The sequence below is a fragment of the Apteryx mantelli genome, chromosome 29 (assembly GCF_036417845.1).
Source record: "Apteryx mantelli isolate bAptMan1 chromosome 29, bAptMan1.hap1, whole genome shotgun sequence".
Taxonomy (NCBI): domain Eukaryota; kingdom Metazoa; phylum Chordata; class Aves; order Apterygiformes; family Apterygidae; genus Apteryx; species Apteryx mantelli.
In genome coordinates, this window is record NC_090006.1 from 4783339 (window position 1) to 4809626 (window position 26288).

General features: G+C 70.2%; 3 protein-coding genes across 6 annotated transcripts; 1 reads left to right on the top strand and 2 right to left on the bottom strand.

Annotated features, from left to right (window-relative positions):
- Nucleotides 1–12651: 12651 nt before the first annotated feature.
- LOC136990963 (surfactant protein C-like) lies at nt 12652–14755 on the bottom strand. The gene is made up of 5 exons (XM_067312381.1): nt 14456–14755; nt 14238–14378; nt 13975–14085; nt 13661–13765; nt 12652–13416 (listed from the first exon to the last, which is right to left on the bottom strand). Exons 1-4 carry the CDS (start codon nt 14738–14740, stop codon nt 13670–13672), a joined length of 633 nt encoding a protein of 210 aa, XP_067168482.1. The 5' UTR covers nt 14741–14755; the 3' UTR covers nt 12652–13416; nt 13661–13669.
- A 2320-nt stretch (nt 14756–17075) lies between these two features.
- LOC106485165 (surfactant protein C) lies at nt 17076–19496 on the bottom strand. 2 transcript variants are annotated; one of them, XM_067312393.1, is made up of 6 exons: nt 18800–19496; nt 18516–18662; nt 18092–18232; nt 17788–17898; nt 17433–17549; nt 17076–17135 (listed from the first exon to the last, which is right to left on the bottom strand). In XM_067312393.1, exons 1-5 carry the CDS (start codon nt 18842–18844, stop codon nt 17442–17444), a joined length of 552 nt encoding a protein of 183 aa, XP_067168494.1. In that variant the 5' UTR covers nt 18845–19496; the 3' UTR covers nt 17076–17135; nt 17433–17441. The 2 variants fall into 2 exon arrangements, with proteins under 2 accessions (XP_067168494.1, XP_067168493.1); XM_067312392.1 differs by lacking the exon at nt 17076–17135 and having other exon boundaries at nt 17144–17549.
- A 277-nt stretch (nt 19497–19773) lies between these two features.
- LGI3 (leucine rich repeat LGI family member 3) lies at nt 19774–24518 on the top strand. Of its 3 annotated transcripts, none has more exons than XR_010886522.1 (8): nt 19774–20192; nt 21207–21278; nt 21382–21453; nt 21633–21704; nt 21828–21899; nt 22213–22622; nt 22746–24245; nt 24321–24518. XR_010886522.1 is itself a non-coding variant. In XM_067312301.1 (8 exons), the coding sequence occupies exons 1-8, from the start codon at nt 19852–19854 to the stop codon at nt 23561–23563; spliced, it is 1782 nt and encodes a 593-aa protein (XP_067168402.1). In that variant the 5' UTR covers nt 19774–19851; the 3' UTR covers nt 23564–24516. The 3 variants fall into 3 exon arrangements, 2 of the variants coding, with proteins under 2 accessions (XP_067168402.1, XP_067168400.1); XM_067312301.1 differs by having other exon boundaries at nt 22213–22382; nt 22458–22622; nt 22746–24516; XM_067312299.1 differs by having other exon boundaries at nt 22746–24517.
- The last annotated feature ends 1770 nt before the right edge of the window (nt 24519–26288 follow it).

Sequence of the window (26288 nt, forward strand, 5' to 3'; positions counted from 1 at the left end):
CCCGGCGGTGGGGAAGGCTGGTCTCACCGATGCTGCTGGCGGGGGCTCTCGGTGTCCCAGAGGTTGCAGGCTGCCCGCTCCGGGGAGCAGCGTGGGGGCCGTGGGGCTGCTGCGTCCTGCCCAGGCCGTGGAGCACGTGCCCCCAGCCCCAGCGAGGGACGCGAGGTCCGGCCGCCCGCTCGCCACTAGATAGAGCTCCAAGTTCAGTGTTGCCGGCCCTGCCGCTCCAGGACCCCGGAGCCCCCAGCCTTGGCAGCCTCTCCTGCCTTTCCCACAAAGCCGCCTTGTCCTCCTGCCGTCCCTGCGTGGTTCCAGCCTGCAGCCGCAGCGTGAGGCATGCCGGAGCGGGGGCAAAGGGCCGAGCGGGGGCCCGGCCCCACGGGCGCGTTCGGGGAGCGATGGGGAAAGCCCCTCAGCTGCCCTGGTGCCACGAGCCAGGGAAAGGAGGGAGGTGGCCCTGGGGACCGGTGGCGAGGGAGGCCCCCGGGCGGGCTGGTGGCAGGAGCAGGAAGGACGCCAGGGCTCCAGCATCCCGCCTGGTGCCATATGGCGGAGCTGAAGCTGGCTAAACAGATGCAAGGGAAATTAACGGCTTTGCCACTCGAATCCAGCTGCCGACACACGAACGTGCACAGCTTCCCAAGGTGACCGGGCAGGGAAAGGAGCCCAGGTGAAGCAGCAAGGGCCGGTGTCCACAGGCTGTCCCGGCCCCTGCTGACCTCCCTGGCAGCAACGCCGCTTGGATGCACTTCAGCTCCTTTCTTTGTCCCTAAAACCCGCCAAATCTTTCCCTTTTGCATTCAGGGCCTGACTCATCCCAGTCCCAGTCATGGCTGTTCATGGGGAAAGTCTCTCTGCTTCGTTTCTTATCTCAAGCCATTATTTTGCTTTCCCAACAGTAGATAATCTTGGATATGTTTTGCTAGTTAGCCTGATATTGCAAAACGTACACTGCAAAACCATGACATCCAATAAGCTTTTCCCCTTAAAGCAAATAAATAAATCTCTGAAAACTGGTCTTGCTCTATTTCCCCACGCCATCCTCAGCCCACACATTGCCGCGCACAGTCAGGGGATGGGAACTCGCGGAGCAACTGCCTGATTCCTCTCCAACGTCTATCTATCTCCTGAGTAAACAAACAGATTCCTCATGAAAAACAAGCCGGGCTGTAAAACGCTTTCCGTTTCCATCACTGTGCTTTGCCTGTGCTGGGAAGGATGGCTGACGGCTGAATCCCCGGATGATGTAAATCCATTATGTCAGGATCTGGCTGCCGTTTCCTACTGTGTTACTGCCCCTTTCTGGTGCCGCTTTCCTGGCGACCTGGGGCCCTCGGTGGATATTTCCCCCCACCTCCCTCCACATAAGCTTGTGTTTCTCACGCTGGATTTTGTTTCCTGGGAACTGGCTCCCTGGCAGGCACATCTTCCCAAGCACCATGGAGGTCTTCCTTGGCCATCGATGGCCTCGTACCGCAGATCGCCCCGCAAGGAGCTTCTTGTGCCTTTCCCGGGGACGGGAAGCCGCCTCTCGCGGCCTGGCAGGGGCCGGGGCTGGCAGCGGGATCAGGGGCGACGCGGCTCGAGCCCGCGAGACGTCAGCCCGCTCCTGCGTGGGCTCGGCCCGGGGAGGCCGGGAGCCTCGGCCCTGGCTGCGGCGCAGCTCCCCCTGACGCATCTGACATATGATGTTTTCTTGAGCCGCGGAATAAATAAACCTCCAAGCGCACATCCTCCCAAGCAGGCGGCCAACTCCTGCAGCCTGCGGTCAGCTGCACTGGCCAGAATTAATTTGCCTCTGTGCATCTTGGATACGGCTCCCAGGACCCCCTCACCGGTGCCGGGACGGGAGAGGTAAGAGCGTGGGTTTCCTTGTTCCAGAGCAAGTCGCCCTGGGGAGGTTGCAGGTGGCTGGTCACAACGCCGCGGGCTCGGCTCCATCCTAGGTTCTTACCGCGGTTTTTGGTTCATTGCTTTGCTAATTCCTGAAGGTGTCGGGGCTTCGACCACCTTCTCTCCTCCCTTGCTCCTGCCGTGCAGCCAGCGCATGGGACAGGCTGTGTCCAGCCTGCTGGCAAGGTAGGCAGGTAGCCTGGTCCGGCGGCTGCGGGGCGGCAGGACTCCTGGGTCCCGTCCTCGGCATGCTCCGGTCGCTCCGTGCCTCTGCTCCCCCACCTCCCGAACGGCGGAGAAGATCGCTGCCGTGCAAGCACTGAGAAGCATTTTGGGAGCCCTTGAAAAATATCTGCAGCTACTAAAGATGCAGCCCTGAAGGCAGAGCTGGGTGGGCAGTGGGCTGCGTTGGCGTCTTCACAGCTCCGGCGATGAGTGCAAAACGCACCCCAAAGACCAGCCAGGAGAGGTTTTGCTCCCTTATGGATTTGGCATCCATGCGTCCTCACTCGTGCTGTCCCCGAGTCCCTCCACAGCCAGATTGCAGATCATTGCATAAGGCGCAGGAGCGAGGGGAGCAAAACGCACCCAGCGGCATCTGCAAAACAGCCCCACGGCCAGGCAGGATGAGGCCAGCCCTGGCTGGGCTTGGACGGCCGCACCGGCCCCTCGGCTGGGCTCTGCTCCATGTGTTATTGTCAGCGGTGACGGATGCAGAGCCGGAGCTAGCTCCAGGCCTGCGCCCGCCACCTCCCCAGCCCGGGCGCTCCGCTATTGCCATCGCTGCTCAGCGCCTGGCCGCAGCCCTGCGCTCACACCTTGCACCCCGCCGTTCAGGGCGCAGAGGAGCTGCTTCCCTGCCCGGCGGCCTGCGCTGTCCCCGCTCCGCACCGGGGACATGGGGCTGTGCAGAGCCTGGATCCCCGTGGCTCTGCTTGTCCTCGGAGCCGGAGGGGCCCGGAGCCAGGAGGCGGGTGAGTGAGGATGTCCCTGTGCGCAGCCATCCCAGGGGGCAGCGATGCCGCAGGGGCGTCCTGCCGTGGGATATACCAGTCCCTGCGGGGTTGGGGGAGTGGATCTGCACCACTAAGGGGCACAGGAGAGGGTCCGGGGACTCGCTGGCCAAGGAGCTGTGGGGCCACGCCGGTTCCGGCTCCCCGAGGTGGAGCAGCGACCGCATGGCTGCAGGGATCACAGTGCATCCCAAAGCCCCGCTGCACCGTGGGCAGCCGGGATCCTCGCGGGGATCCCTGCGGGGATCCCTCCTCGGGGGGCCGGGCGGAGGCGGGGGGAGGCAGGGGCCGGCTGGGTCCCCACGCTCTGCCCGGCAGGCCCGTGCGCCCTCCACGTGCTGGCGGCCCTGGACGTCACGGATTACCAGCAGTCCAACCTGCACGCCTACCTGGAGCGCATCCTCCGGGACGTGGCCTCGCTGGAGCGCCTCACCTGCAGCCCGCTGAGCCCGAGCCTCAGCCTGCAGAGCGCGCGGCAGGACGGCGAGCCCCTCTTCCAGGACTGGCTCCACGAGCCCTGGGCGGACACGCTGCGGGGGCTGGCGCGGGCGCACGCCTTCCAGCGCACCTACCTCACCCAGCCCGCCCTGCAGAGCTTCCTGGGCACGCTGGCGCGCCGGGCGGCCGACGCCAAGGTACGGCCCGCGCGCTGCTCCGTGGGGCGCCCCGGCTCCCGCGCAGCTGCACAGCGCCGGACCCCTCCTCGCCCAGGTGCTGCTGGTCTTCACGGACGGGCTGGATGATGACGCAGGGAAGCTGAAGGAGACGGCGACGTCCGCCGCGCTGCAAGGTTTGGTGGTGGGGAGGAGGCGACAGAGCGGCGCGGGGCTCCCGGCTGGGCGAGCGCCGTCTTTGCACCCCCGGACCGTCACCGGAGCGGGCTTGCGTGCAGCGGGGTGACCGTGAGCACGACCAGCTGTGCTGCATGGTGTGCCAGCCCTGCTCCCGGCGAGCGGGGAAACTGAGGCAGGGAGCTGCCGCCCCACGGCTCCCCGTGCCCCCCCCCAGGCCAGGCTGACATGCTGCTGACCGTGGTGGTGAACAACGCCAGCGGGCCGCAGGACCTGCAGCTGGTGGAGTTCGGGCGCCAGCTGGGGCAGGGCCCGCAGCTCGCCGTGGACATGCCCGAGGTCGGCGGGCACGTGGCGCAGGAGCTGGTAAGGCTGGCGCCGGAGCTGGGTGGCGGGGCACCCGTGCGGGCTCAGCACCCCTGCATCGCCCTCTCCCCGCAGCTGGCCCTCGCGGAGCGGACGTGCTGCCACACTTGTCCCTGCACCTGCGTGGGGCTGCCCGGCCCGCGGGGCCCCGGGGGCCGCCGGGGCGCCAAGGTAACGCGGCCGGGGCGGCGGGGCGACGCGGGAGCGATGCTCCGGGCCACGCCGGGGCCAGCAGCGGCACGTGGGGCTGCGACCGAGCCACATGCCTGACGCGCTAAGTCAGCGGTGCGGGAGGCTGGGGCGCGTCCAGCTGTGCGCACATCTGGCTCCGCACTGCTCCAAATGGGCACCAGGGGGATTCGCTTGCTCTGTTTGTTTTCCTTGTGTCTGAGCAAAGTTGAGACCTTTCCCTCTCCCAGCCGGGTGGGATAGGTTTCCCCAGGCCCCGGGGACGTGTCTGCAGGAGGATAGCGGTCCCCAGGCTGGCCCGGTGCGGGACCATCCCTCTGGGCCAGTGCGTGGGCTGTGCATCGCCGAGCCGGGTCCCAGCCTTGAGGCCGAGTCGGGTCTGCCCTGCCCAGACCCCAGCATCACAGCAGCTGCTTCTGTCCACGAGAGTCCAAGCTCTGAGCAAAGCGGGGCTTTGGCCCTGGGAATCCAAGGCCGAGGGGGTGGAGGGCTTCAGTGAGCTCGCCCGGGAGCATTGCACCTCGCGCTGCATGCGTGGAGCCCCGCGGCCCCTTCCCAGGGCGAAGCGGAGCCCTGGGAGCTCGGATTAGCTCGATCCCTTGCCCCAAGCTGGGGCGAGGGAAAGGCCATCCTGTCCCAAGGCGAGAGCTCCTTGCTCTGCCCGCGATCCTCTCCCTTTCCTCCCCCGGCTGGGAACAGAGCCCAGCTGCCTTGGCTCCCAGCCCGGGGGTCCGTCCCTGGACCGGGGGTCACGGCTGCCTCTCCCAGGGCCGGTCTCTCTGTCCTAGGGGGTGCGAGGCAGCAAGGGACATGCTGGAGACGAGGGCGACCACGGGCACGGCGTGAGTTGGTGGTGGGACCCCGGGGGTGGGGGGAGAGGGTGATCCCGGGGGAGCCACGCTGCCCGGCCGGCGGGTGCGCGGCGAGGGACATCGGAGCCCGGCAAGGCCAGCTCCGGGGAGCAGAGCCGCTGGAGAACGGGGTCTCTGAGGGCCTCCCCTTTCCTCCCCGCGCAGGGGGAGCAGGGCCCGCGAGGCCTCCCCGGCAGCCGCGGGATGCAGGGATGCCCGGGCCAGTGCGGACCGAAGGTGAGAGGCCAGCGCAGCCTGGCGCGCGCCAGGCGCAGCTGCCCGCGGCCGCCCCGCTCCAACCCTCCGTCTCGTTGCAGGGCCTGATGGGTCACCCCGGGGACCAGGTACGTCCCTGCGCTGCGGTTTGTCCCGCGGCTGCTCCGGCTGGTGCCGACGGCAGCCACGGCCACGGAAACCTGGCAGCGCCGGGGATGCCGTGAGGAGGAGGATGGGCAGGGAAGAGACGGGTCGGGGCAGGGGAAGGATGGCGGAGCATGACGGACCGCGGTGCCGGGGCAAACAGGGCAAAGCCAGGACGTGGCTCTCTGATGCTGTGCTGTGCTTTCCGACGGTGCCGCTCACCTTGCAGGGATCGCCCGGAGAAGCCGGCTACGATGGCGTGGATGGGGAGCAGGTGAGCTGCTGCCCTCTCCGCTCCTCGCCCCCGATCTGCCCCGTGGCCACCCCAGTGAGCCGGGACCTGCCGGCCGTGCGGGCTCAGCCGCCGGATCCAGGCCGGGCACGGACACCTCTCTCATTCCCAGGGCGAAGCCGGAGCCCTCGGCCGCCCCGGAGAGAAGGGAGCCAGGGGGAGGCAGGTGAGAGGCTGCAAGGGCTGAGCCTGGGGCGAGCGCCGCCCCCTTTGCCGGCTGCTAAATCCCTTCCTCCTGCCTTTCCCTAGGGGCAGAAAGGCTCCCGGGGCGTGCGGGGGGAGCAGGGGCTCCCCGGGCCTCCCGGCGAGGCGGTGAGTAGGGGCAGGCAGGTGCGAGTGGGGCACTGCGGGCGCGACGTGGGCTCGCTGATCCCCCCCCTCTCCGCTCCGCAGGGGTCACCCGGGAGGAGCAGCCCCCAGCCCGGCATCCCGGGGTGGAGAGGAGACGGGGGCCCCCAGGTAAGGGTGTCCAGGGGGCTGAGACCCCGCGGGGGGATGCCGGGTGGTGGCAGCGGCATGGGGAGCGCCGGCAGCCAGCAGGACTGTTTTGGGGACAAGAAATGCGGGAAGGGCGGCCAGAAGCTCTGCTTCTCTCTGAGCCCTCAACACTTTCCAGGGAGACCCCGGCGAGGACGGGCCCCCCGGGCCTCCGGGGCTGCCGGGCCCCGCGGCACACGCGGTAGGTACCGCGAGAAGGGCAGCCGGCTCCCCTGCCTGCCCGCTTTCCCGGGCCGTGGACGGGCGCTGCAAACCGGCTCGGTGCCGCCGCGCCACGCATCCCCGTGCACCGGCGTGGGCGCTTCCCCCCCCCACGGCGCTGGGTCTGTGCCGGGCCGTGGCAACTGCCGGCGTTTCCCCCCGCAGAGCTCGTGCCAGAAAGGGCAGAAGGGCGCGCAGGTAAGGCTGCGTCCACCCCCCCGGCCCCGTCTCCGTCCTGCCTCCTGCCTCCAGCCCAGCAAGCTGCGTTTTGGCCCCAGCTTGAACGCAGCAGCTCAGCTCCCACCTCACCTCTCCGGGACGGGGCAGAGGACCCAGGCGTCCGGTTCCCGCCCCGCTGACTCTCTTCCCCGGCGAGAGTGAGCTGGGAACCTGAGCCGTGCTGTTTTCCCGCAGGGCAGGAAGGGGAACCGCGGCAGCCCGGGCCCCCAGGGCGAGGAGGGCTACGGAGGGGCGCAGGTGAGGCCAGGGCAGCCTGGCAGCCCCCGCGTCCCCGGCCGGGTGGCGCCGCTGCCCCCTCTGCTCTCCCTTTGCAGGGGCTGCCGGGGCTGCGAGGGTCCAAGGGTGTCATCGGCCACCCGGGGAGCAGAGGATTGCAGGTGCCGTCCCCATCCTCTGTGCCAGGTTCCCCCGCTCGCCTCCCTGGGGTGGTACCCCAGGTACTTCCTGGGGATCATCCTTGATCCGCCTTTGCCTTTCGCCCAGGGTCTTCCCGGAGCTGCCGGCTCCCCAGGAGAAGCCGGGCCACCCGGCCCCAAGGGGGAGAAGGTGGGTGGCAGCGCGGGTGGTGCTGCCCGGCCCCCTCCAGTGCACCCCAGCCAGCAGCCCCTCTCTCTCCTCCAGGGCCAGGCAGGAGCGGGGGGCAGGAAGGGGAGCGCAGGACTGCGGGGGCCCAAAGGAGCCCTGGTAAGGCCGGGCAGGGAGCACCCAGCGGGGCTCGGGGTGCTCCAGGCGGTCGGTGCAAGAAACCTCCAGCCCCTTTCAGGGGTGCAGCATCCTCCGCGGAGGCTGCCCTGCGCCCGGGGAGGGGGATGCTCGGAAAAGGAGGGGGGGTGTGTAGGTCCTGTGGTCTGCTTTGGGATTTTCTACCCCTTAGGGCGAGAACGGCTGTGACAGGAGAGGAGCTGCCGGGAGGAAGGGTGCAAAGGTGATGGCAGCCGCTCGCGCTGGAGCGTTACCGGAGCCTGGCAGTCGCCGTCGCTGGCTCTCTGCCCCTCTCCCCGCTGTGCTGCCGCTTGCCCAGCCTCGCCGGCTCTGCTTCCCCGCGGCTCTCGGCCGCGAGTCCCCGGGGCGTACGAGCAGCGCGGCGGCATCCCCAGCCCCGCCGCGCTCTGCCGCTCGCCCCGAGCCGGCTGCGTTTCGGCACGGGGGAGGCGACGGAGGCCGGCGGGCGGGAGGACCCTCCGGAGCGGGGGCAGAGCTCGCCGCGGGCGCGTGGGGCTGGGGTCGCGCCGTGCTCACCTGCGCTGCTTCCCCCAGGGCTCGCCGGGAGTGCCGGGACACCTCGGGGCTCGGGTGAGTTTTGGGGGAGAGGGGTCCATGTGGGCAGCGGAGAGGGGACAGGGGCATCCGGGATTGCCGCACTCTGGGAGATGCTGGGGCTGCTGGTAAGGACGGGGTCGGCTCCCACTGAGTTTTCCCTCCCAGGGTGAACGGGGCGAGAGAGGCGAAGAGGGGGACAAGGGTGCCCGAGGACTGCCCGGGCGCAGGGTGAGTACGGCACGGCCGCCCCGTCCCGGCAGCGCCCGCCTCGTCCCCGGCGTCACCTGCCTCATCTCTCCCTGGGATCTGGGTGCTCATCTTTTCCATCAGGGCATCCCCGGCAGCAGAGGAGAAACGGGCATCCGCGGCAGCACGGGACCTCCAGGAGAGATGGTGATTCCCTGTGAATTCCCTATTTCCTGCCTGCAAAAATCCCCATTTCCTGCAGAGAACTGGGAAAGCTCAGTGCTCGGGGATTCGTTCCTCCTATCCGACCGCAGTACTAACGTTGCCTTTCCTTGTCTCTCCTCTCCCCGCTGCACCCAGGGCCCGCAGGGCTCGCCGGGCGTCCCCACCTCCACGGTAAGGGGTGCTGGGGGGGGGCTGGCTGGGGACGGGGACCCAGCCTCGCTGCAAGGCAGGTCGCAGCCAGGGGGGCTCTCGGGGGGCCGGGGCCTTGCTGGGAACAGCTGGGATACAGGAGACGGGCGGGAGAGCTGGAACTGACCCCGCTTCGTGCTTCCCCTCCAGCCCTGCGAGCTCAAGGCCTTCATCCGCCAGAGCTGCGGTGAGCGTCCAGGCCAGCGGCGGGGGGACGGCGGGCAGGGGACGGGGACCGGCTCGGTGGGGAGGCGGGACGGACCGCGGCCAGGCCGGCAGCCGTGGGGACACAGGGACAGCCGGGTGCAGAGCCAAGGGCAGAGGCGGCTGGATGCGTGTCCAGAGGATGCACGGAGGGAGGCGGGTGCGGATAAGCGGGCTGAAAGGCACGGCTTGCATCTCGGGGCGCCTCCGGAGATGCTCCCCGTCCCCTTGCAGCCTCCGCCGCCCCCTCCTGCCCCCTCTTCCCCATGGAGCTGGTGCTGGTGCTGGAGATGTCGGCCACCGTGTCGCCGGCCCTCTTCTCCCGCATGAAGGACGTCCTGGCCTTCCTGCTGCGCGACCTGCACGTCTCGCCGGCGAGCTGCCCGGCGGGGGCGCGCGTGGCCCTGCTCTCCTACGCGGCGGCGCCCAGCTACCTGCTGCGGCCGGGTGCCGCGCCGAGCCGGGCCGCGCTGCTGCGGCGCCTCCGGGGGCTGTCGCACATGCGCTCGTCGCAGCGGGGCCGCCTGGCTGCCGCCGTGCGCTTCGTGGGGCGCCACGCGCTCAAGCGGGTCCGGCGGGCCGCCCTGGGCACCAAGGTGGCCCTGTTCGTCACCAGCGGGCAGAGCCAGGCGCTGGAGGGCATCGGGGCGGCGGCGCTGGAGTGCGAAGCCCAGGGCATCCTGCCGGTGGTGGTCACCTTCAGCCCGCTGCCCGAGGTGGAGCGGGCTTTCCAGGTGAGCCGTGCTGCCGGGCGCTGCGTGCCAGCCCTGCCGCCAGCCCTGCCATCACCCACTGCTTCTCCCGCAGGTGAACGGCCGCTTCCAGGTGGTGCAGCTGCAGGCTTCGGAGCCGGCCGGCGATGCGGCGGCGCTGCGGGAAGCCGTGCTGCCCTGCGCCCTCTGCTTCGGTACGCGGCCCGCGGGGCGGCCCCGGGGGATGCGTGGCACCGCCGGACCCGGCTCACGCGGCGCTCCTCGCCCTCCGCAGACGTCTGCCACCCCGAGAGCTGCGCTGCCGCCTCGCCGCCGCCGGGCTCGGACACGGACCTGGCCCTCGTGGTGGACAACGCAGCCCCGGGGCTGTCGGCAGAGACGCTGGAGCGCCTCGGCGGTCTCTTCGGCAGCCTGCTGGGGCAGCTGCGGATGGAGCCGGAGCCGGCGCAGCATGGCGCCCGCTTCACCCTGGTGCTCACAGGCCCCTCCATGCCCGGCCAGGGCTTGGCGGAGCTGCCCTTGGCACAGCCCGGCTCCCCGCAGCGGCTGCGGGAGCAGCTCCGGCGCGTGCTGGTGCCCCGGGCGTCCGCAGCGTCCGCCAGCCGAGCGGTGGCCTGGACCCTCCGGCAGGGCTTCCCGCAGGGCTCCCGCGGCCGCCGCCGGGCCCTGCTGGTCGTGGGCACGGGGGCGGCGGAGCTGTGGGACGCGGAGGCGCGGCGGGCGCTGGCCCGCTTCGCCGAGTGCGGGCACTTCGGCGTCCTGCTGCTGGCCCTGGGCCGCGCCGGGACGGAGCGGCAGGAGGCGGCCGTGCCCGAGGCGCTGGCGCGGCCGGCGTGGCGGTACCACTCGCTGCGCCTGGGCTCTGTCCACGCGCCGGAGCTGGCGTACGCGGAGAGGACGGTGCTGGGCTTCCTCCGGAGGCTGCAGGGTGAGCGGCGGCGGGGAGCCCCCGCAGCCTTGAGCACCCCCGCGTCCCCGCCAGCATCCCCAAAACCTCTTGGCCGGGACCCCCGTCACACCCCTCCTATCGCTTCTGCTTCGCAGCCGAGACCAGCACCCTGGACGATGCTCAGTGCCCGCCGGAGCTGCCCGTCTCCGGCCCCAGGATCACTGAGCTGCCCCCGGGAAGCGCTGCGCCGTGAGTGAGCGGCTGCCTGTCCCCCGTTCCCGGGGACAGGTCCCGCCGTGTCCCCTGTGCCTCTGCCACGGCTGCATTCGCTCTGATTCCTGCTCCTCTCGCAGAGCCCCGGAGGCGCCCGCAGGCCGGGGGGACGCGGCGGCCCCCGGCCCCAGCAAGGGCCGCCGGGCCGCCGGCAGCGCCGAGCTGTGCGCCCTGCGCAGGGACCCCGGCACCGCCTGCGCCAACTTCTCCCTGATGTGGTACCACCGGCCGGAGACGGGGTCCTGCGAGCGCTTCTGGTACGGCGGCTGCGGCGGCAACGCCAACCGCTTCGGCAGCGAGCGGGACTGCATCCGCGCGTGCGTCGGCCCAGGTAGGAGAGGCCGGGCGTCCCCCCGTCCCCCCCCGCCGCCGGGCGCGGGGTGCACCGGTGCGTCCTGCAGCCGGGCCCCGTGCAGCGGCTGGCGGCGCTGCGGCTGCTCGGCCGACGCTGCGGCGCTGCGGCAGGTCCCGACGGAGCCGGCGCGGGAGAGGGGAACCTGACGCAGGGTAAGGAGCAGGCGGCAGGGCTTTGGGGGTCTTTCCGGAGGGGGAGAGAGGGGGTGATGCTCGAGCAGAGAGCGGCCAGGTAGGAGGTGCAGGGTGACGGACCTCCGATGCCAGGGCGCCGGGGGCATTTCCCCCGCGGGGGGTCAGCGTGCGCGCGCGGGCGCCGGCCAGCCGGCCGGGAGCGTGCCTTGCCGCCTGTCTTGCAGCAGCCTGCCTGGAGGAGAGGGACGCGGGGCCCTGCCACTCCTACTCGCCCAAGTGGTTCTTCGAGGGCCACCATCCCGCCCGCTGCTCGCTCTTCTGGTACGGGGGCTGCGGCGGGAGCCGCAACCGCTTCGAGAGCCGGGAGCAGTGCGAGGCCGCCTGCCTGCCCCGTGGCGGGGGGAGCCCCGGCTTGCCTGGCCCCGCGGCCACCAACGCCTCCGGCTGCGCCCCGGGGCCCGGCTGTGAGGGCTGAGACCCGGCGCCCAGCCCCTCGGCGCCCCGCCATCCCCGGGCGCCAGGTCCCGAGTCCAGTTATCCTAGAAAATCCCCGGTGCTGGTGACGGCTGGCCCCCGCACTGCCGGCACACCCGGAGACGCGGCACGAGGACGCGGAGCGCTCGCCCTCTGCAAACCCGCTCCCTCGGCTCCCCGCCTCCCCCAGCCTGCGCAGATGGGAAGAATAAGGACACTTGCGTTATTGCACAAGGGCCGTGTGGTCGGACGTGCCAGATTTCTGACAGCTCGTCGCAGTCAGCTGCTCAGCTATGAAGGGGAGGTTTGGAGGCGGTGGCGGGGTGCTGAGCCCTTGCAAAACTCTGCACGCCCCCGCCTCCCCTGCCACCCGCCCTCTCCGGGTAGACCCCGGTGCCGAGGGCCTGCGGTCTGGTCAGTGCGGGTGCGTTCGAAATAAAAAGCAAGCCACGTTTTGCCCTCGCCGCTGCAGCTGGGCTGGGGGAGGGCGAGGGTTCGGGGGGGGGGGGCGCCCCAAACCTGCAGGAGGCCCTGGAAAGGCCGTCGCCGTCGCCGGCCAGCCGCAGCTGCGCCTGTCCCTGCCGGCAGGCCGTTTCCCTGGCTACGGCCCTGCGCAGGGAGCCGGCGCCGGAGCCGGCGCGGCGGAGGCGGGATGCTCGGGCAGGCGGCGTGGGACCGCAGCCGCAGTGGGAGGCAGCTGCACCGCTGGCAGGCTCCGGGTCCCGGCGGCTCCGGCCGCGATGCTCCCTTCTCCCACCCTCTGCCCTGGCTCCTCCATCACCGGGGTGGAAACAGCCCCCGAGCCGCAGGAATGGGAGCATCCCTCCCCGCCCCCTGTGCCCCCTCCCTGGCATAGAGCTGCGGGGACGGACTGGGGCAGGCGGAGGGCTGGATCTCCGCGAGGGGCAGCGGGGGGGCAGCAGGACGCCTGGGCCCCCCCCCTCTGCAGCCCCGTGCCCAAGGTGCAGCCCTGCTCCTCCACTGGTTTGGGAAGCGCGCGGTGGCCGTGACCGCCTTCGGCACGGGCTGCCACCAGGAATAGCTCCGAGACCTAATTCTTCCACCAATCCTTTATTCGGTTCTGCAGGGGCGGGAGAGGACAGATACATTTTTCAGGACGGCTTTGGCTCCGGCAGTGCCGGGGCTGCCGAGAGGAGGAGGCGGCTCGGGTGGGTCCCTCTCCCGTGTCCCAGGGGCTGGGGCCGGGGCCGAGCGATGCTCAAGGGGGTGCCAGGAGCCCGTGACACCTGGGCGAGACCCCCAGCCCCTGCTCCCAGAGCCCTGCAGCTGCGGCAGAATTTCAGCTCCCACTTAAATGATGCTAAAAGCCCTTAGATACACTTTTAAGGCAAAAGAAACCCTAAATTGCAAGGAGCTGGGCAAGCAGGGAGTAAAGAACTAGAACGGAGAATCTTGTTTCTTTAAATGTCGTTGTTTTTTTTTTTTTAAGCTTATTTTTGCACTCGGGTTTGGCAAAGCTGAGAAGACTAAGTGACAAACCAGCTGTCCCCCGGCACAGCCTGCAGCTCGGTGTCAGCAGCGCAAAGCGGTCGCCCAAGCAAACGCCCACCGCCTCGACCGTCGCCCAAGAAGCGCGTTTACAGCAGGGATTCGCAGCGGGGCCTTGCAGGGTCGCCGAGGCCCCCGCGCCCCTTCCAGCACCCCCGCCGAGCTCGCAGGCCCCCGCTCAGCTGCAGCATCACTGCAGGGAGACGTCGGCGCTGCTGCCGGCGCGGCTCCGAGGCGACGTTCCCATCCTGCCGGGGCGGCGTGGAGGAGGGATGGAGGGGGCGCGACGGGGCCAGGTCCTTTCGGGGATGCTGCAATGCAAACGCGGGGTTGCAAGAGTGCCCCGGTCCCCGGGGAGGGGGGGGGAGGGATGCCCTGCCGTGCACAGCCGTGCCGCTGGCTCCTGCCAGCTCGCTCGGCGTCCCCTGCTCCCGCTGGGCGGCTGCGGGTCCCCACTTCGTTGCAAGCCCACTGCTCCGGGCAGTGGGAGCCGTTTGCACCGCCAGCGTGCCCGGCCGGCGTGGGTGGCCGTGGCGCAGGACGGGGGACACTCACCCAGCCGGGCTAGGCCCAGTAGATGGGGACGACGCTGCAGAGGATGTTTGCTGTGGTGCTCAGGAGGGAGCGATCGGCCAGGGGCGCGGGGAGCCTCTCCTCAGCCTGGCGGGGAGAGAAACGTGCCGTGCCACCCCCGAAAATGCAGAAGCCCGGGCAGGTGCACCCCGCTGCTCCACGGCCTCAGCACAGGCAGGGGTTTCGCACAAGGAAAGGCCCCCAGGGCCGAGCTGTGGGTCTCCGAAGCCCGTTTCTGCCTTGCCATCCCCGGTGCCCAGCCTGGCACGTGCCGAACGGCGCTGCCCGACGCTCACCTGCCGATGCCGGAAGGCCGCGGTGACAGCGTCCAGCCCCTGGATGTTGTCCTCGTCCATGCGGGTGACGTAGCAGGCTTGGTGCAGCCAGGACCTGTAGCTGATCAGCAGCTGTTTGCAGACAGACCCGCGTTGGCTCGGGCCCTCGCCACATCCCACCCGCGCGCGGGTCCTCACCGCCCCTTCTGCATCCTCCCCGCCTGGACGCAGCCCGGGGGCTGCAGCCCGGCCCGGCCCCGCCGGCGAGGTCCCTCCCTGCTCACGTTCTTGTAGTCGTAGATGACCGTGGCTGGGCTTCCGGCTCCTCCGTCGACGTAGAAAGTCGCTGCCTCCTCTTCCCAGCCGGCGGGAATCCATGGCCAGGCCTCTCCTCCCTCCAGCCCCTCCACGGTCATCTGCAGGACCTGGGGGACGTGCAGGGAGTTCACCGCCGTGCCGCGGCGTGTCCCCCCCCCCCCCGGGGCCGCGGGGCCGTACTTACGGCGTCGGCGTGCTGCCTTGCCACGTGCAGCCACATCAGCAGGGCGCCCGCGATGATGACGACCAGCAGGACCACCACCACCACCACGATGAGGAGGCACTTGAGGTGGTGGCAGCCGAGGAGCTTGCGGGGCAGGTAGCAGAGCAGGCGAGGCACGAAGCAGAGGCAGCTCTTGAGGCAGCCGGCGCAGCCGTGGCAGCCGGTGCAGCCGGTGCAGCCGGTGCAGCCGCGGCAGCCGCAGCAGCGCCCCGCGCACTTGGGGCAGCAGGCGGCACAGCTGGGCATGCAGCAGCAGCAGGACTTGCAGCACGCCAGGCAGCAGCTGGGACTGCAGCAGTGCGCTTCCACGTCCTGGGGACACAGCAGAGGCAGAGAGCCGGGGTGGGCGGCGGGTGAGGAGACGGGGAGCCCGGAGACGAGGCGGAGGCTAGGACGGGGCTTGCTTTGGCGGCAGCTCCTGCCCCTTTTCCCCCAAGGTCTGGAGATGCAGCGAGTCGGATGCTCGCACCCCACAAGGTCCTGCTCCGTCACGCACGCACCGGCACCTCGCTGGGGGCCCCGGGATTGCCACCGGGTGCTGGGAGCCCATGGGAAGGGGCCAGGAGGTGCTCCCTGGGTAGAGGACCCAGCCACCGTGGGGCTCAGCCCCACAGCAGCCCGACCCCTCCAGGGACCCCTCTAGTGACTCGTGCCCAGAGGGAGAAAGCCGGGAAAACCCCTTGGTGCTGAGCGGCTCTGCCAGGCTTTCCGGGGACAGGGCCGCCCCGAATGTGTCCTGTGCCACCCCACTGCGGGTTGCAGGGACTCACCAGCGGCTCTTCAACCACAACCTGCTTCATGCTGCTCTCCATGCCTGCCGCCTCCTCCTCCTCCTCCTCCTCCCGGGCCAGGCTGCCTCGGCAGCGTCCAGGACAGGGGCTTTATACAGGGGCGCTGGGGGTGGAGAGGAGGGCGGCCCGTGTGAACGGCCTCGTGGCCGCGGGCAAGGTGTGCAATTCACTTCACTTCTGTTTGCCGACCGCCTTTCCCGGAGCTGGTTTCCCCTGGGAACCTGCCGGTCAAGAGGGTCTGAGGACACTTGTCCCCGGGCACAGAGGCCTCTCTGCTCCCGGCAAGCGGGGCCTCGGGGCCAAAGTAAACCCTCCTGCGGGGTCAGCGCTGCCCTCCAGGCTGGAGTGCCTGGCGATGGGCACCGCTGGCCCCCTGCCCGCGTCCCTGCGCCAGCTCCGGCACCTGGAGATGCTCAAGATGGGCAAAGCGCAAATCAGACATCAAAGGTTTCCCAGAAACGGCGAGGCTGGGGCAGGAGTGGGGCGGTGGATCCACTCGGGGGAGCGAGGGGTCACCGAATCGCCGCTCCGGCGCGTCACCCTGGGCGCCGGGCTCGGCAGGGCAGGGCGCACAGCTCGCGGGGTCCCTGGGCGCCCCGTGGGCGATCAACCTCGCGGGGCTCGGCGAGGCCTCCCGCAGGGCCGTGCTCGGGGGGGGGGCTGAACCGGCATCTCCGCTTCCTTAGGGACGAGTCCCTGCTTTGGTCAGGACCCCTCCGACAGCCCCTCTGGTCTCCTGGCTCCCGCTGCCACGGCCAGGAGGCAGCTCGGACGGACCCCGGGGCCAAGCCCCGGCTGCAGGCGCTCGCAGGCAGGTTGTGTGTGTGTGTGTGTGTGTGTGTGTGTGTGCACACACTGCCTCCTTTCCCAGGGTGTCGAGGAGCGCAGGATCCCCTCGAGCGGCTCCCGGCTGTTTGCTCTCAAACACCGCGCGCAGGAGAGGCCGTGGGAGCCTTCCTCTGCGGCGCGCACCCTCCTCGCCGGGCTCCTCGCCGGGGTGACGCGGGGTCAGGACCCCGTCGGGGGTATCGAGGAGCAGAGTGCCCTGGCCCGTGCCAATGTGTGGGGCATGTGTTTCCCCACCTGAGCACCAGCCCCACGGTGCTGCGACCCTCCTCGCCAAGCTGGGGCCCCCTCGACCGATCCCCAGCCTGCAGCGGTGGCCGCTGGGGACCGACCCGTGTCAGACGCCTGCGGAAAGGTGCTGCTGCACCCCAGGTGGGGGGCCTCAGACATGCACCCTCATTTCTCCTCCTAGGGTCTTTTTTCCCTTTCCAGCCCTGTTGATTCCCAGTTTTCCGGTGCAGTGCTTGGAGGTGCACCCCAAGGATGCTTTGGGCTCGAGTGTGTGAGGGCCAGGGGTGAGCGGAGCTGCCCAGGGAGCCTGGGGCGTGCGGAGGGCCGGGAGGAAGGGGAGTGGGGTGCCCCGTGCGTGCTGCGCTCAGCCCCTGGCCTGGCTTCTGCGGGGACACGGCCCCGCGGTCGCTCCACGGCCCCGGGCCTGGGAAACGCTCCTGCCATCCCCACACCCGCCGGATGCATCCACCCGTGCCAGACCCTGGTGTGCCACGGCGGCGGGGCAGGTTGGGGGCGAGCGGGGAAGGAAGAGAGCCGCACTCGGAGGCGGGGGGAGAGACTTTACTCTGCAGACGGAAGCGCGCAACTCAAAGCAAAACCCGCTCATTTATTGCAAGTGCTGCCGGAAAGCCCGCGGTGCCGAAGCGCGGCCTGTCAAGGGCAGAGCGGCCGGGCGTGTGGCCCTGCCGAGCCAGCCGCGCCGCTGCCGCCGTGCGCGGGATGGGGCCGTGGAGGAGGAGAGAAGTCCGCATGCTGTCTTGCCGGTGTCCCACCTGGAAGGCAAAGCATGGGGAGTGGGGAACGCACACTGCAGCTGCGGCGGTGGCAAAGGCACCCCGGCCGGGGCCAGGCGGGGGGGTCTGTCCGTCTTGTCCCCTTGGCAGCGGGGAGAAGGGCCCGGGTGTACCCTGGGGGGCCCCGTGGTGCAAACCCCCGCTGCCTGGGGATGTGGGAACGGACTCTACATGCCGGCAACGTCCACGAGGGGCAGCTGGAGACCCGGGGTGAGGGAAGGGTCTCCCGGCAGGCGATGGGACCCGGCTCGCACGCGGCCCTCGCTGCCGGCTCACCCGCCTGGGCTAGGCCCAGTAGACGGGGACGGTGCTGCAGAGGATGTTGACGGTGGTACCCAGGATGGAGCGATCGGCCAGGGGCTCGGCGGCGGCCCCGGCCTCCTTCCTTTCAGCCTGCAGGAGAGAGAAACCAGGGGCTGCCACCCTCGCCCACCGCAGCGCTGCTGCAAGCCCAGCACCACTGCACGTCACCCCGGGCGCAGGAGAGGTCCCCCCTCGCCCCGCCACCCTCGCCCCGTCGCGCTGAGCCTGCCCTGCCCTTGTGTCCTGATAGCACCTGGGCTGAGGTGTCTGCCGGGCTCCTGCTGAGCTGCGTTTAGTTTTGGCCACGTTACCCCAGCTGAGCACTCACCTGCCGACGCCGGAAGGCCGCGGTGATGGCATCCAGCCCCTGGATATTATCCTTGTCCATGTGGGTGACGTAGCAGGCTTGGTGCAGCCAGGATCTGTAGCTGATCAGCAGCTGTTTGCAGACAGACCCGCGTTGGCTTGGCCCCAGGGCAGCAGCCCCTGCCCGCTGCGGCCACCCGCCTTGTCCCATCCTGTCCCATCCCATTGCACCGCTCGGCTCTCCCGGGATGCCCCGTCCCCTCCACCCCACCGAGCTCTCGTCGATGCCTTGTCCCCTCCGCCCTGCCGAGCTCTTCGCCGCGCACCTTGCTGTAGTCGTAGACGACCATGGCGGAGGAGTTCAGCCCATCCTTCACGGCGAACGTCCCGGTCCTTTCTTTCTTGCTCATGGCGAGCTGCTGGGGGGACCCTTCTCCATCCAGGCTTTGGATGGTCATTCGCAAAACCTGCGGGGCGGAGGGAGGCTCAGGGCAGAGGAGCAGGGCAGGGGCCAGCCGGGGCAGAGCACGTCGCAGGCAGGGAAGGGAGCTCCTCCGAGCCTGGGGCACGCAGCGTTGCTGCGAAAGCACCCGGTGCAACAGCTGTGCTGGGTCTAAACCCCGTCCCGGCAAAGTGCCTGCAGCCGATGATGGTGCCACCAACCGTCCTTGCCCCCAGCTGAGTTTCGGCTCATCCCCTCCGCTCCCGGCGGCGCCATGCCCTCCCGGCGCCCGCCCGGCGGGGCCTCACCGTTTCGGCGTGCGTCTCGGTGATGTGCAGCCCCAGCAGGAGGAAGCCCACGACGACCACCACGAGGAGCACCACCACCACCACCACGATGAGGAGGCACTTGAGCTGGTGGGGGATGCAGGGCAGGCGGGGGGACGCCGTGTACCTCTGGGGAGAGAGGGGAGCCCCGGCGTGAGCCGCGGGTCAGCCAGGTGGATGTGTGACTGGAGAAAGCAGCCCCGAGCCCACGCTCAGCCCCGCACCGGCTCCCCGGGCGGATGGGCTGGGGCACGGATGCTCCTTACCGGAGGGGCCTCCTCCATCAGCGCCTCTTTGGAGCTGCCGTCCATCTCGTCCTTGCTCGCGGGTCCTGTCCTTCCGCCAGCCAGAGCCGAGGGATTTATAGAGGCAGTGGAGCAGGGAGGAGGCTTGGGAAGCCCCGGCTGCCAAGGTGCCACTCATGCTCTGTTTGCCAAGCCGGGCCAAGAGCTGGATGGGGGACGAAAGCCTCCAAGGGCTCTTCTCCAGGCACTCAGCCGGCCGTGCGGGGGCCAAGGCAAACAGCGGGAGGGCAGAGCGCTACCGCCCGCCCCACCGCGCCAGGTTGCCTCCGTCGCCTGGCACTCGGCCACCGCTTGGCACCTTCAAAGCCAGCCCCTCCGCGCAGGGCTGCGGGGGGCGAGGACCAGCCGCCCGCGTCGCTGCGCCGGGGAGAGCAACGTGCCCCGGGAGCAGCGGCGTCGCCGCTTCGGAGCTGAGGGGACGTGCGCGCCTAGCCCCAGGGCCAGTCCTGCTGCCGTCAGCTCCCGGAGCTCGTTCCTGCCTTGCCTGGCGGAGCCGGCACCCTTGGCAGCTGGAGGCCCCCCCGGGCGCGCGCGCAGGCGGAGGAAGGGCTCTGCGGAGCTGGCTGGGCGCTTTGTTGGCCGCGAGCGCGGTGCCTGGGACGGGGCCGGGCGCCCAGCGCCTCCCGCCACCCGCCAGCGATGAGCTCAGCGCCGCGCCGGCACGCTGCAAGCAAGGCCGGGGCGGGAGAGCCGGGGTGTCGTCACCCCCGCAAAACCCTGGCCGTGCCCACGCCGCGGCCGGCCCCTGCCCGAGCCCCCCCAGCCCCGGCGCCCGCCCCACGGCCTGCGGCCGCCCCTCGGCCCGCACCCCCGTGTCCACACGCCTGCACGCTGGCGGGACACGCGTCCCCCAGGCCCAGGCACGGATGCCCGCGCTGTCACTCAGCCGCATCCCTCCCTCGCTCGCTCGCTCCCTCCCTCCGTCCCTCCTCCCCGCAGCGCAGCGGCATGGTGCTCTGCAGAGCAGCGGGTCGGTCGCCGGCAGCCTCCGCCGCCACCGCCGCTGCCCCTGAATGCTAACGGCTCCGGGGCAAGGGCAGGGGAAAGGGCTCCGCTGCGGCTGCTGGGCTGCCTGCGGGGCAGGACCGCACAGCACGATCCGCCGGGCCGAGAGGGGGGCAGAGGAGGGCTCGGCCAGCGCGATGGGGCTGCGCCGGGGCACGCGGGCGCCCAGGGGCCCAGGCTGTGCTTTCCTCTTGCTGCTAGCCTTGGCCTGCCTCTGGCTGCCCGCGGGGGGCCGGCGGCCCCCCCGGCCGCCCCCTTGCCCCCCGAGCTGCTCCTGCACCCGCGACACAGCCTTCTGCGTGGACTCCAAGGCCATCCCCAGGAACCTGCCCCCCGAGGTCATCTCGCTGTGAGTACCCCGGTGTGACAGGGACAGGGATGGGGACGAGGAGCAGGTCACGTCCCTGGGGGTGCAGGGCCCGCAGGCGGCCCTGGGGTGACAGGGACAGCCCGGTCCTTCGTGTCGCGGTGGGGGCACGCTGTGGGCGCCATGGGGTGCAGGCAGTGTGCGGGAACTGCTGCAGGGAGGAGACCTCCGAGCGGGGTGGGGACGCCCCAGGCTCGTGCCCCCCTGTCCGGCTGTCCTGCAGCAGTGGCGGACCTCCTTCCTCCTGCAGCCATCCATCAGCGATGGATGGAGCAGGGCTGCAGCCTGCCTGTGCCGCACCACCCGGCTGCCGTGACCTTGGGGACCGGCACCCCAAGGGGACAAGGCACCAATGCACAGTCCCTGGGGACATGGTGGCACAGCGGAGTAAGATTGTGTATGTGTGTGTGTGTGTGTGTGCAGATGTGTGTGTATGGCTGCGTGTGCATGTATGTGTGTGCACATATGTGTGCATACATGCATGTGTGCATGTGTGTGCGCATGTGTGTGTGCAGGCACGGGTGCGTGCGCCTGTGTGTGCATGCGTGTGTGCATGCGTGTGCACTCGGGCTGCAGACGTGCTGCAGCCCAGGAGCAGGGTTTGCCTGCTGCGTCCAGGGATGCGTGTGCACCCCGACATCCGTGTGCTCGTGCTGGGTGGGTACCTGCTGCTGGGGGTTTTAGCAGCGCTGCCGCAGGTCCCAGGCACCCGTGGGGTGTGTGCAGGTCCCCGTGCCAGACCGTGTGGCCTGGTGCGGGTCCAAACGCCTCATCCCTGCCGTGCCAGCCCCGGAACGCAGGATCGCTCGGGCAGGCGCAGAGCGGAGCCCTTCTCCCACGGGCTGCACACCGCGTCCTGCCCCGCGCGGCATCCTCTCCCAAAATAGCCTGCCTGCGCTCCGGTGGCCAGCACGGCAGCGAGCCGTGGGGACGGCATGAAGGGCAAGGATGGCCTCCCCCCAGCCCTGCAGCCCTGAGGTCTCGTCTCGCCCGCAGGACCATGGTGAACGCAGCCTTCACGGAGATCCGCGAGGCGGCCTTCGCTCACATCCCCTCGCTGCAGTTCCTGTACGTCTCCGCACGGCCGCCACCGCGGGCGCCCCCGGGTGCCCCTGTGCCCCTCGTGTCCCGGCCGGCCGCGGCGCTGACGGCTCACCCCTTCTCTTTGCAGCCTGCTCAACTCCAACAAGCTCACGCTCATCGGGGACAACGCCTTCGCCGGGCTCTCGCACCTGCAGTACCTGTGCGTGCCCGGCCGCCCTCGCCGGTTTGGGGGCCGGGGTGGCGCGGGGCGGGCGGCGGCGGGGGCTGCTGCAGGGACGGGCGCCAGCGCCCGGCAGGGCTGCTCGGCCCCGCGGCACCCCGCACGCCGGGGACACCGAGGGCCGGGGCGCCCATGCCAGCATCTCCTCCCGCCCCCAGGTTCATCGAGAACAACGACATCCAGGCGCTGTCCAAGGGCACCTTCCGCGGGCTCAAGTCCCTGACCCACCTGTGAGTAGCGGGGGGTCCCGCGCCCCCCGGGGACGGCTCTGCCCGGCCCGGCCCCGCTTTGCAGGCGCGTGCCCCGTCGCAGCCGGGGTGGCTCTCCGCCACGGCCCCTCTCGTCTCCCCTAGGTCTCTGGCCAACAACAACCTGCAGTCGCTGCCCAGGGACCTCTTCAAGCCGCTGGACATCCTGAGCGACCTGTAAGGCCCCCGAGCCCGGCGCCTCCGACGGCGCCAGGGCCGGCACTGGGCACGGCGGGGCACCGCGCTGGGAGGGTGAAGGGGCACGAAGCCCTCGCGGCTGGGCTGGGCTCAGCCCCCGCGCTCCCCTCCCCGGGCTGGCGGCCACCGGCCCCCGCTTCCCTCTCCCCCGTGGCTCGGCCCTGGCTCGGGGCATCCTTGAACGGCCCCGGCTCGGGGTTCAGGCACGCTGCTCCGCTCGCTCGGGGCTGCTCCGGGGTGCCGGGCAGGGGCGGGGGGTGACGCCGCGCCGTCTCGCGTGCCCCCCCGCCAGGGACCTCCGGGGCAACGCGCTGGCCTGCGACTGCAAGATCAAGTGGCTGGTGGAGTGGATGGAGAGCACCAACACCACGGTCCCCGCCGTCTTCTGCAGCAGCCCCGGGCAGCACCAGGGCCAGCGGATCCGCGACCTGGCGCTCGGCGACTTCGAGTGCATCACCACGGGTAAGGGGCCGCGGGCCGGCGCGTCGCCGGCACCCGGGGGCGCCCGGGCCCTCACGCCCACCTCTCCCCCCCCAGACTTCGTGGTGCACCAGGTGCTGCCCTTCCAGTCGGTGTCGGCTGAGCCCTTCACCTACGCCAGCGACCTCTACCTGGCCCTGGCCCAGCCCAGCACCAGCAGCTGCACCATCCTCAAGTGGGACTACGTGGAGCGCAAGCTGCGCGACTTCGACCGCATCCCCGGTAAGGCGGCCGGGGGCTCGCCGGGAGCTCCCTTCCCCGGTTGCGCTCTGCGGGCGCGGGTCCCCGTCCCCAGCGATTCGGGAAGGGCACGGCCCCCGCGCGTGACGTCCCCCCGCCTCGCAGCTCACTCGGCGGTGCACTGCAAGCCCATCGTGGCCCAGGGCCAGCTGTACGTGGTGGTGGCGCAGCTCTTCGGGGGCTCCTACATCTACCGCTGGGACACCACCGTGGACAAGTTCATCAAGATCCAAGACATCGACAGCCAGAAGACCCGCAAGCCCAACGACATCGAGGCCTTCCAGATCGAGGGCGACTGGTACTTCGTCATCGCAGACAGCTCCAAGGCGGGCTCCACCAGCCTCTACCGCCTCAGCCAGAACGGCTTCTACTCCCACCAGGCCCTGCACGCCTGGCACCGCGACACCGACGTGGAGTACGTGGAGAACGAGGGCAAGCCCCGGCTCATCATCTCCAGCAGCTCCCAAGCGCCCGTCATCTACCAGTGGAACCGCTCGCAGAAGCAGTTCACCCCCCAGGGCGAGGTGGGCGAGATGCTGGACGTCCAGATGGTCAAGCACTTCAAGGTCAAGAGGGACCATTTCCTCTGCCTCAGCCGCTACATCGGCGACTCCAAGGTGGTGCGCTGGGAAGGGCCGCGCTTCATCGAGCTCCAGACGCTCCCCTCCCGCGGCTCCATGGTGATGCAGCCCTTCTCCGTGGAGCAGCGCCAGTACATGGCCCTGGGCAGTGACTTCTCCTTCACCCATGTCTACCTGTGGGAAGAGGAGAAGCAGAAGTTCGTCAAGTTTCAGGAGCTGTCGGTGCAGGCGCCCCGGGCTTTCCGCTACGTGCCCGCCGCCGACGTGCAGCTCCTGCTGGCTCCCAGCTTCAAGGCCAACACGCTGGTCTACCGGCACGTGGTGGTGGACCTCAGCCTGTAGAGGGAAGGGAGGCCTGGGGGCCCCACGCTGCCGCGCCGGGACTCTCTCCTGGCTCTCACACGGGCACTGGCCCTGGCCCCTTCCTCCGGAGACCTGCTGCCGCCGCCTCCCCTGCCCGGCCCTGCGGCCGCGCGGGACCCGAGGCTGCGCATGCGTCCGCCAGCCCCTTCCTACCTGCCTGCCATAGACTCTGCCCAGTGCGAGCGCCCGCCGCCTGTTCCTACACCCCTCCTGGCCCCTGTAGTCACCCGCCTAAACCGCCTGCCCCTCTGCGTCACCGCGGGGCAGAGGCGAGCCCCAAGCCTGGCTGCGGGAGGGAGGGGAAGCCACGGGCCTCAGTTTCCCCAGGAGGGACAACGACCCTGCGGTATTCCCAGGTCCCCCATTCACCTCGCCCAGGCCCACCCCATCCGGGAGCCCGTGGGACACCGGAGGACGGGGCCGGGTCAGCCCTCGCTCTGCACCCCGATGCCCTCGGGGCACTGCGGCGTTGGCAGGGCCGGCGGGGAGGAGCGGGTGCCCGCGGCTCTGCCCACCCCGGCCCTGGGCAGGAGCCGGAGGCTTGCGGCAGGCTGCTGCGGTCGGTCTGGGGGCACGGCTGGGGGGCGAGGGGCCGGGCGCCGAGGCTGGCGGGATGCTCCCAGGCCGGCGGGATGCTCCCAGGCCAGCAGGATGCTCCCAGGCTGGCGGGATGCTCCCAGGCCGGCGGGATGCTCCCAGGCCGGCAGGATGCTCGAGGCTGGCGGGATGCTCCCAGGCCGGTGGGATGCTCCAGGCTGGCAGGATGCTCCAAGGCAGTGCCGCCATCTCCACGAACGGGGCTTGGCCCGGCCGCCCTGCTCCCGGCCCCTCTCCCTGCATGTGCAGCAGCTCCCCCCCCCCCCGCCCCCCCCCACCCCGGGCAGGCGTTTGCGTGCCCCCCGCAGCCGAGGTGTACGCACCCGGCAGAAACTCTCCCCACAATAAACACACTGTGACTCCCCGCCGCGTCTGCCGACAGCCGCCGCGCGAGGGGCCGGGCAGCGCCTCTGCCTCCGAGGGGGGGCTGGCGTCCCCTCGCCCGGGCGTCTCGGTCCGAGAGCCCAGCTTCCCCGCGCCCAGCTGAGCCCGGGAGGGGACACCCCACTCTTTTAGGGTCCTCCAGGCCTCGCGTGTTGCTTCGTGGGGGGCAGGAGCCAGATGGGGCTGGGGGACAGGAGGTGGGATGGGAGTCAGGGGCTGGGGGGGGGGCAGCGACCGGTGCCAGGCTCCCCCAGCGTGGCGCCGGGGCCGCGCTCCCCCCCTGCTCTAAGCCTTTTCCTTACACCAAGGGTGCTCTGCTCTCTCCCGCGTGTGCTGGAGCCGCCAGCGAGGCGTCCCCGGAGCTGTGCCGTGGCTGCTCGACGTCCCGGGGAAGGGTGCCGGGCAAGGCGGCTCCGGGGTGCCGTGGGGCGCGTGGGAGCAGCAGCAGGCGTCGGAGGGGAGAGCAGGGAGCAGGCTGCCTCCCTGGGGCTGCACCATCCGGCCTGTTCAGCCACCAGGCAGGTTTTCCGGGGAGCAATTTCCGAGTCCCACAGGGGTATAAATATGCATGTGAAAAGCCACCAATTAAGCACACAAATAAAGAGCCTCTCAAAGGCAACCCGCACCCCAGGGCGTAGTGGGCCTTTGCGAAGGGCCCTCAGCGCCAGGCAGGGAAGAGCATCTAGTCCAGGTGCCGTAGCAGGGCATTCTGCCTCAGTTTCCCCACCAGGAGCAGGAAGATTTTAAAGCAGGGAGGGCGGCAGGCTGAGAAGTGTGGGAGAGCAGCTGGAGAGGTGTCCTGGGACACCCAGAGCAGCCATGGAGAGGGGTCGGGGCGGCCCAGGCCCCCCGGGTCACAGCTGGGGGCGCAGGGCTGAGGGGAAGGTGGCACAAGGCAGTGATGTCAGGTTTAACAGCAAGGACCCGGAGTCCTGCTCCAGTCACAAGGGAGGGGGAAGAGCTTCTGTTTTCTCCAGAGCATCTTGCAATGATCCGCGCCTGCTCCGGAGTCCTGGCCCCGGCCTAGCAACACACTTGAGTCATTGCTTAAGGCTGAGTGCACACGCAAGCCAAGCTGCAGAGCACCAGGGAGTGGATTTCACTGGCACCTGATATGGAGGCGGCCGAGGTTAAACACCACTGAATCAGCACGTCAGGGCGGTGCCTGCACGGCCACATCTGCTCCCGGCCTGACTTCCTTGACGTGACCCGACAACACCCTTATCTCCACCCCAAGCCCCCGGCTCCCGGAGTCCTGGAATCCCTTGAGGCCGGGCCCGGCTCTTTTGACCCCATTACCCTGGCAGGCTGTGCAAGCCCATGCGCACCGCAGCCCTGCAGCGTGCACATGCCGTGGGGCATGCCCCCTGCCTGAGTGTCGTGAAAACACCCACCAAAACATGCTTTATTACAACAAGAAGCCCCCCCCCAAGGCAGATCACCCGCGGGGCATCTGGGTCCTCCCCTGCCTTTCTCGGACGCTTGCTTGCTTTGAAGCTGAGAAAGCAGCCATTTCCACGGGCAGGGGCAGGGGCAGGGGCAGGGGCAGGGGCAGGGGCAGGGGCAGGGGCAGGGGCAGGGGCAGGGGCAGGGGCAGGGGCAGGGGCAGGGGCAGGGGCAGGGGCAGCCTGGCCCCACCGCTCGTCTCGCGGGGCGTGACCCTTTTAAGAGGTCGCCGGCGTGGCCCTTTTAAGGGCCGGCGTGGCCCTTTTAAGAGCGGCGG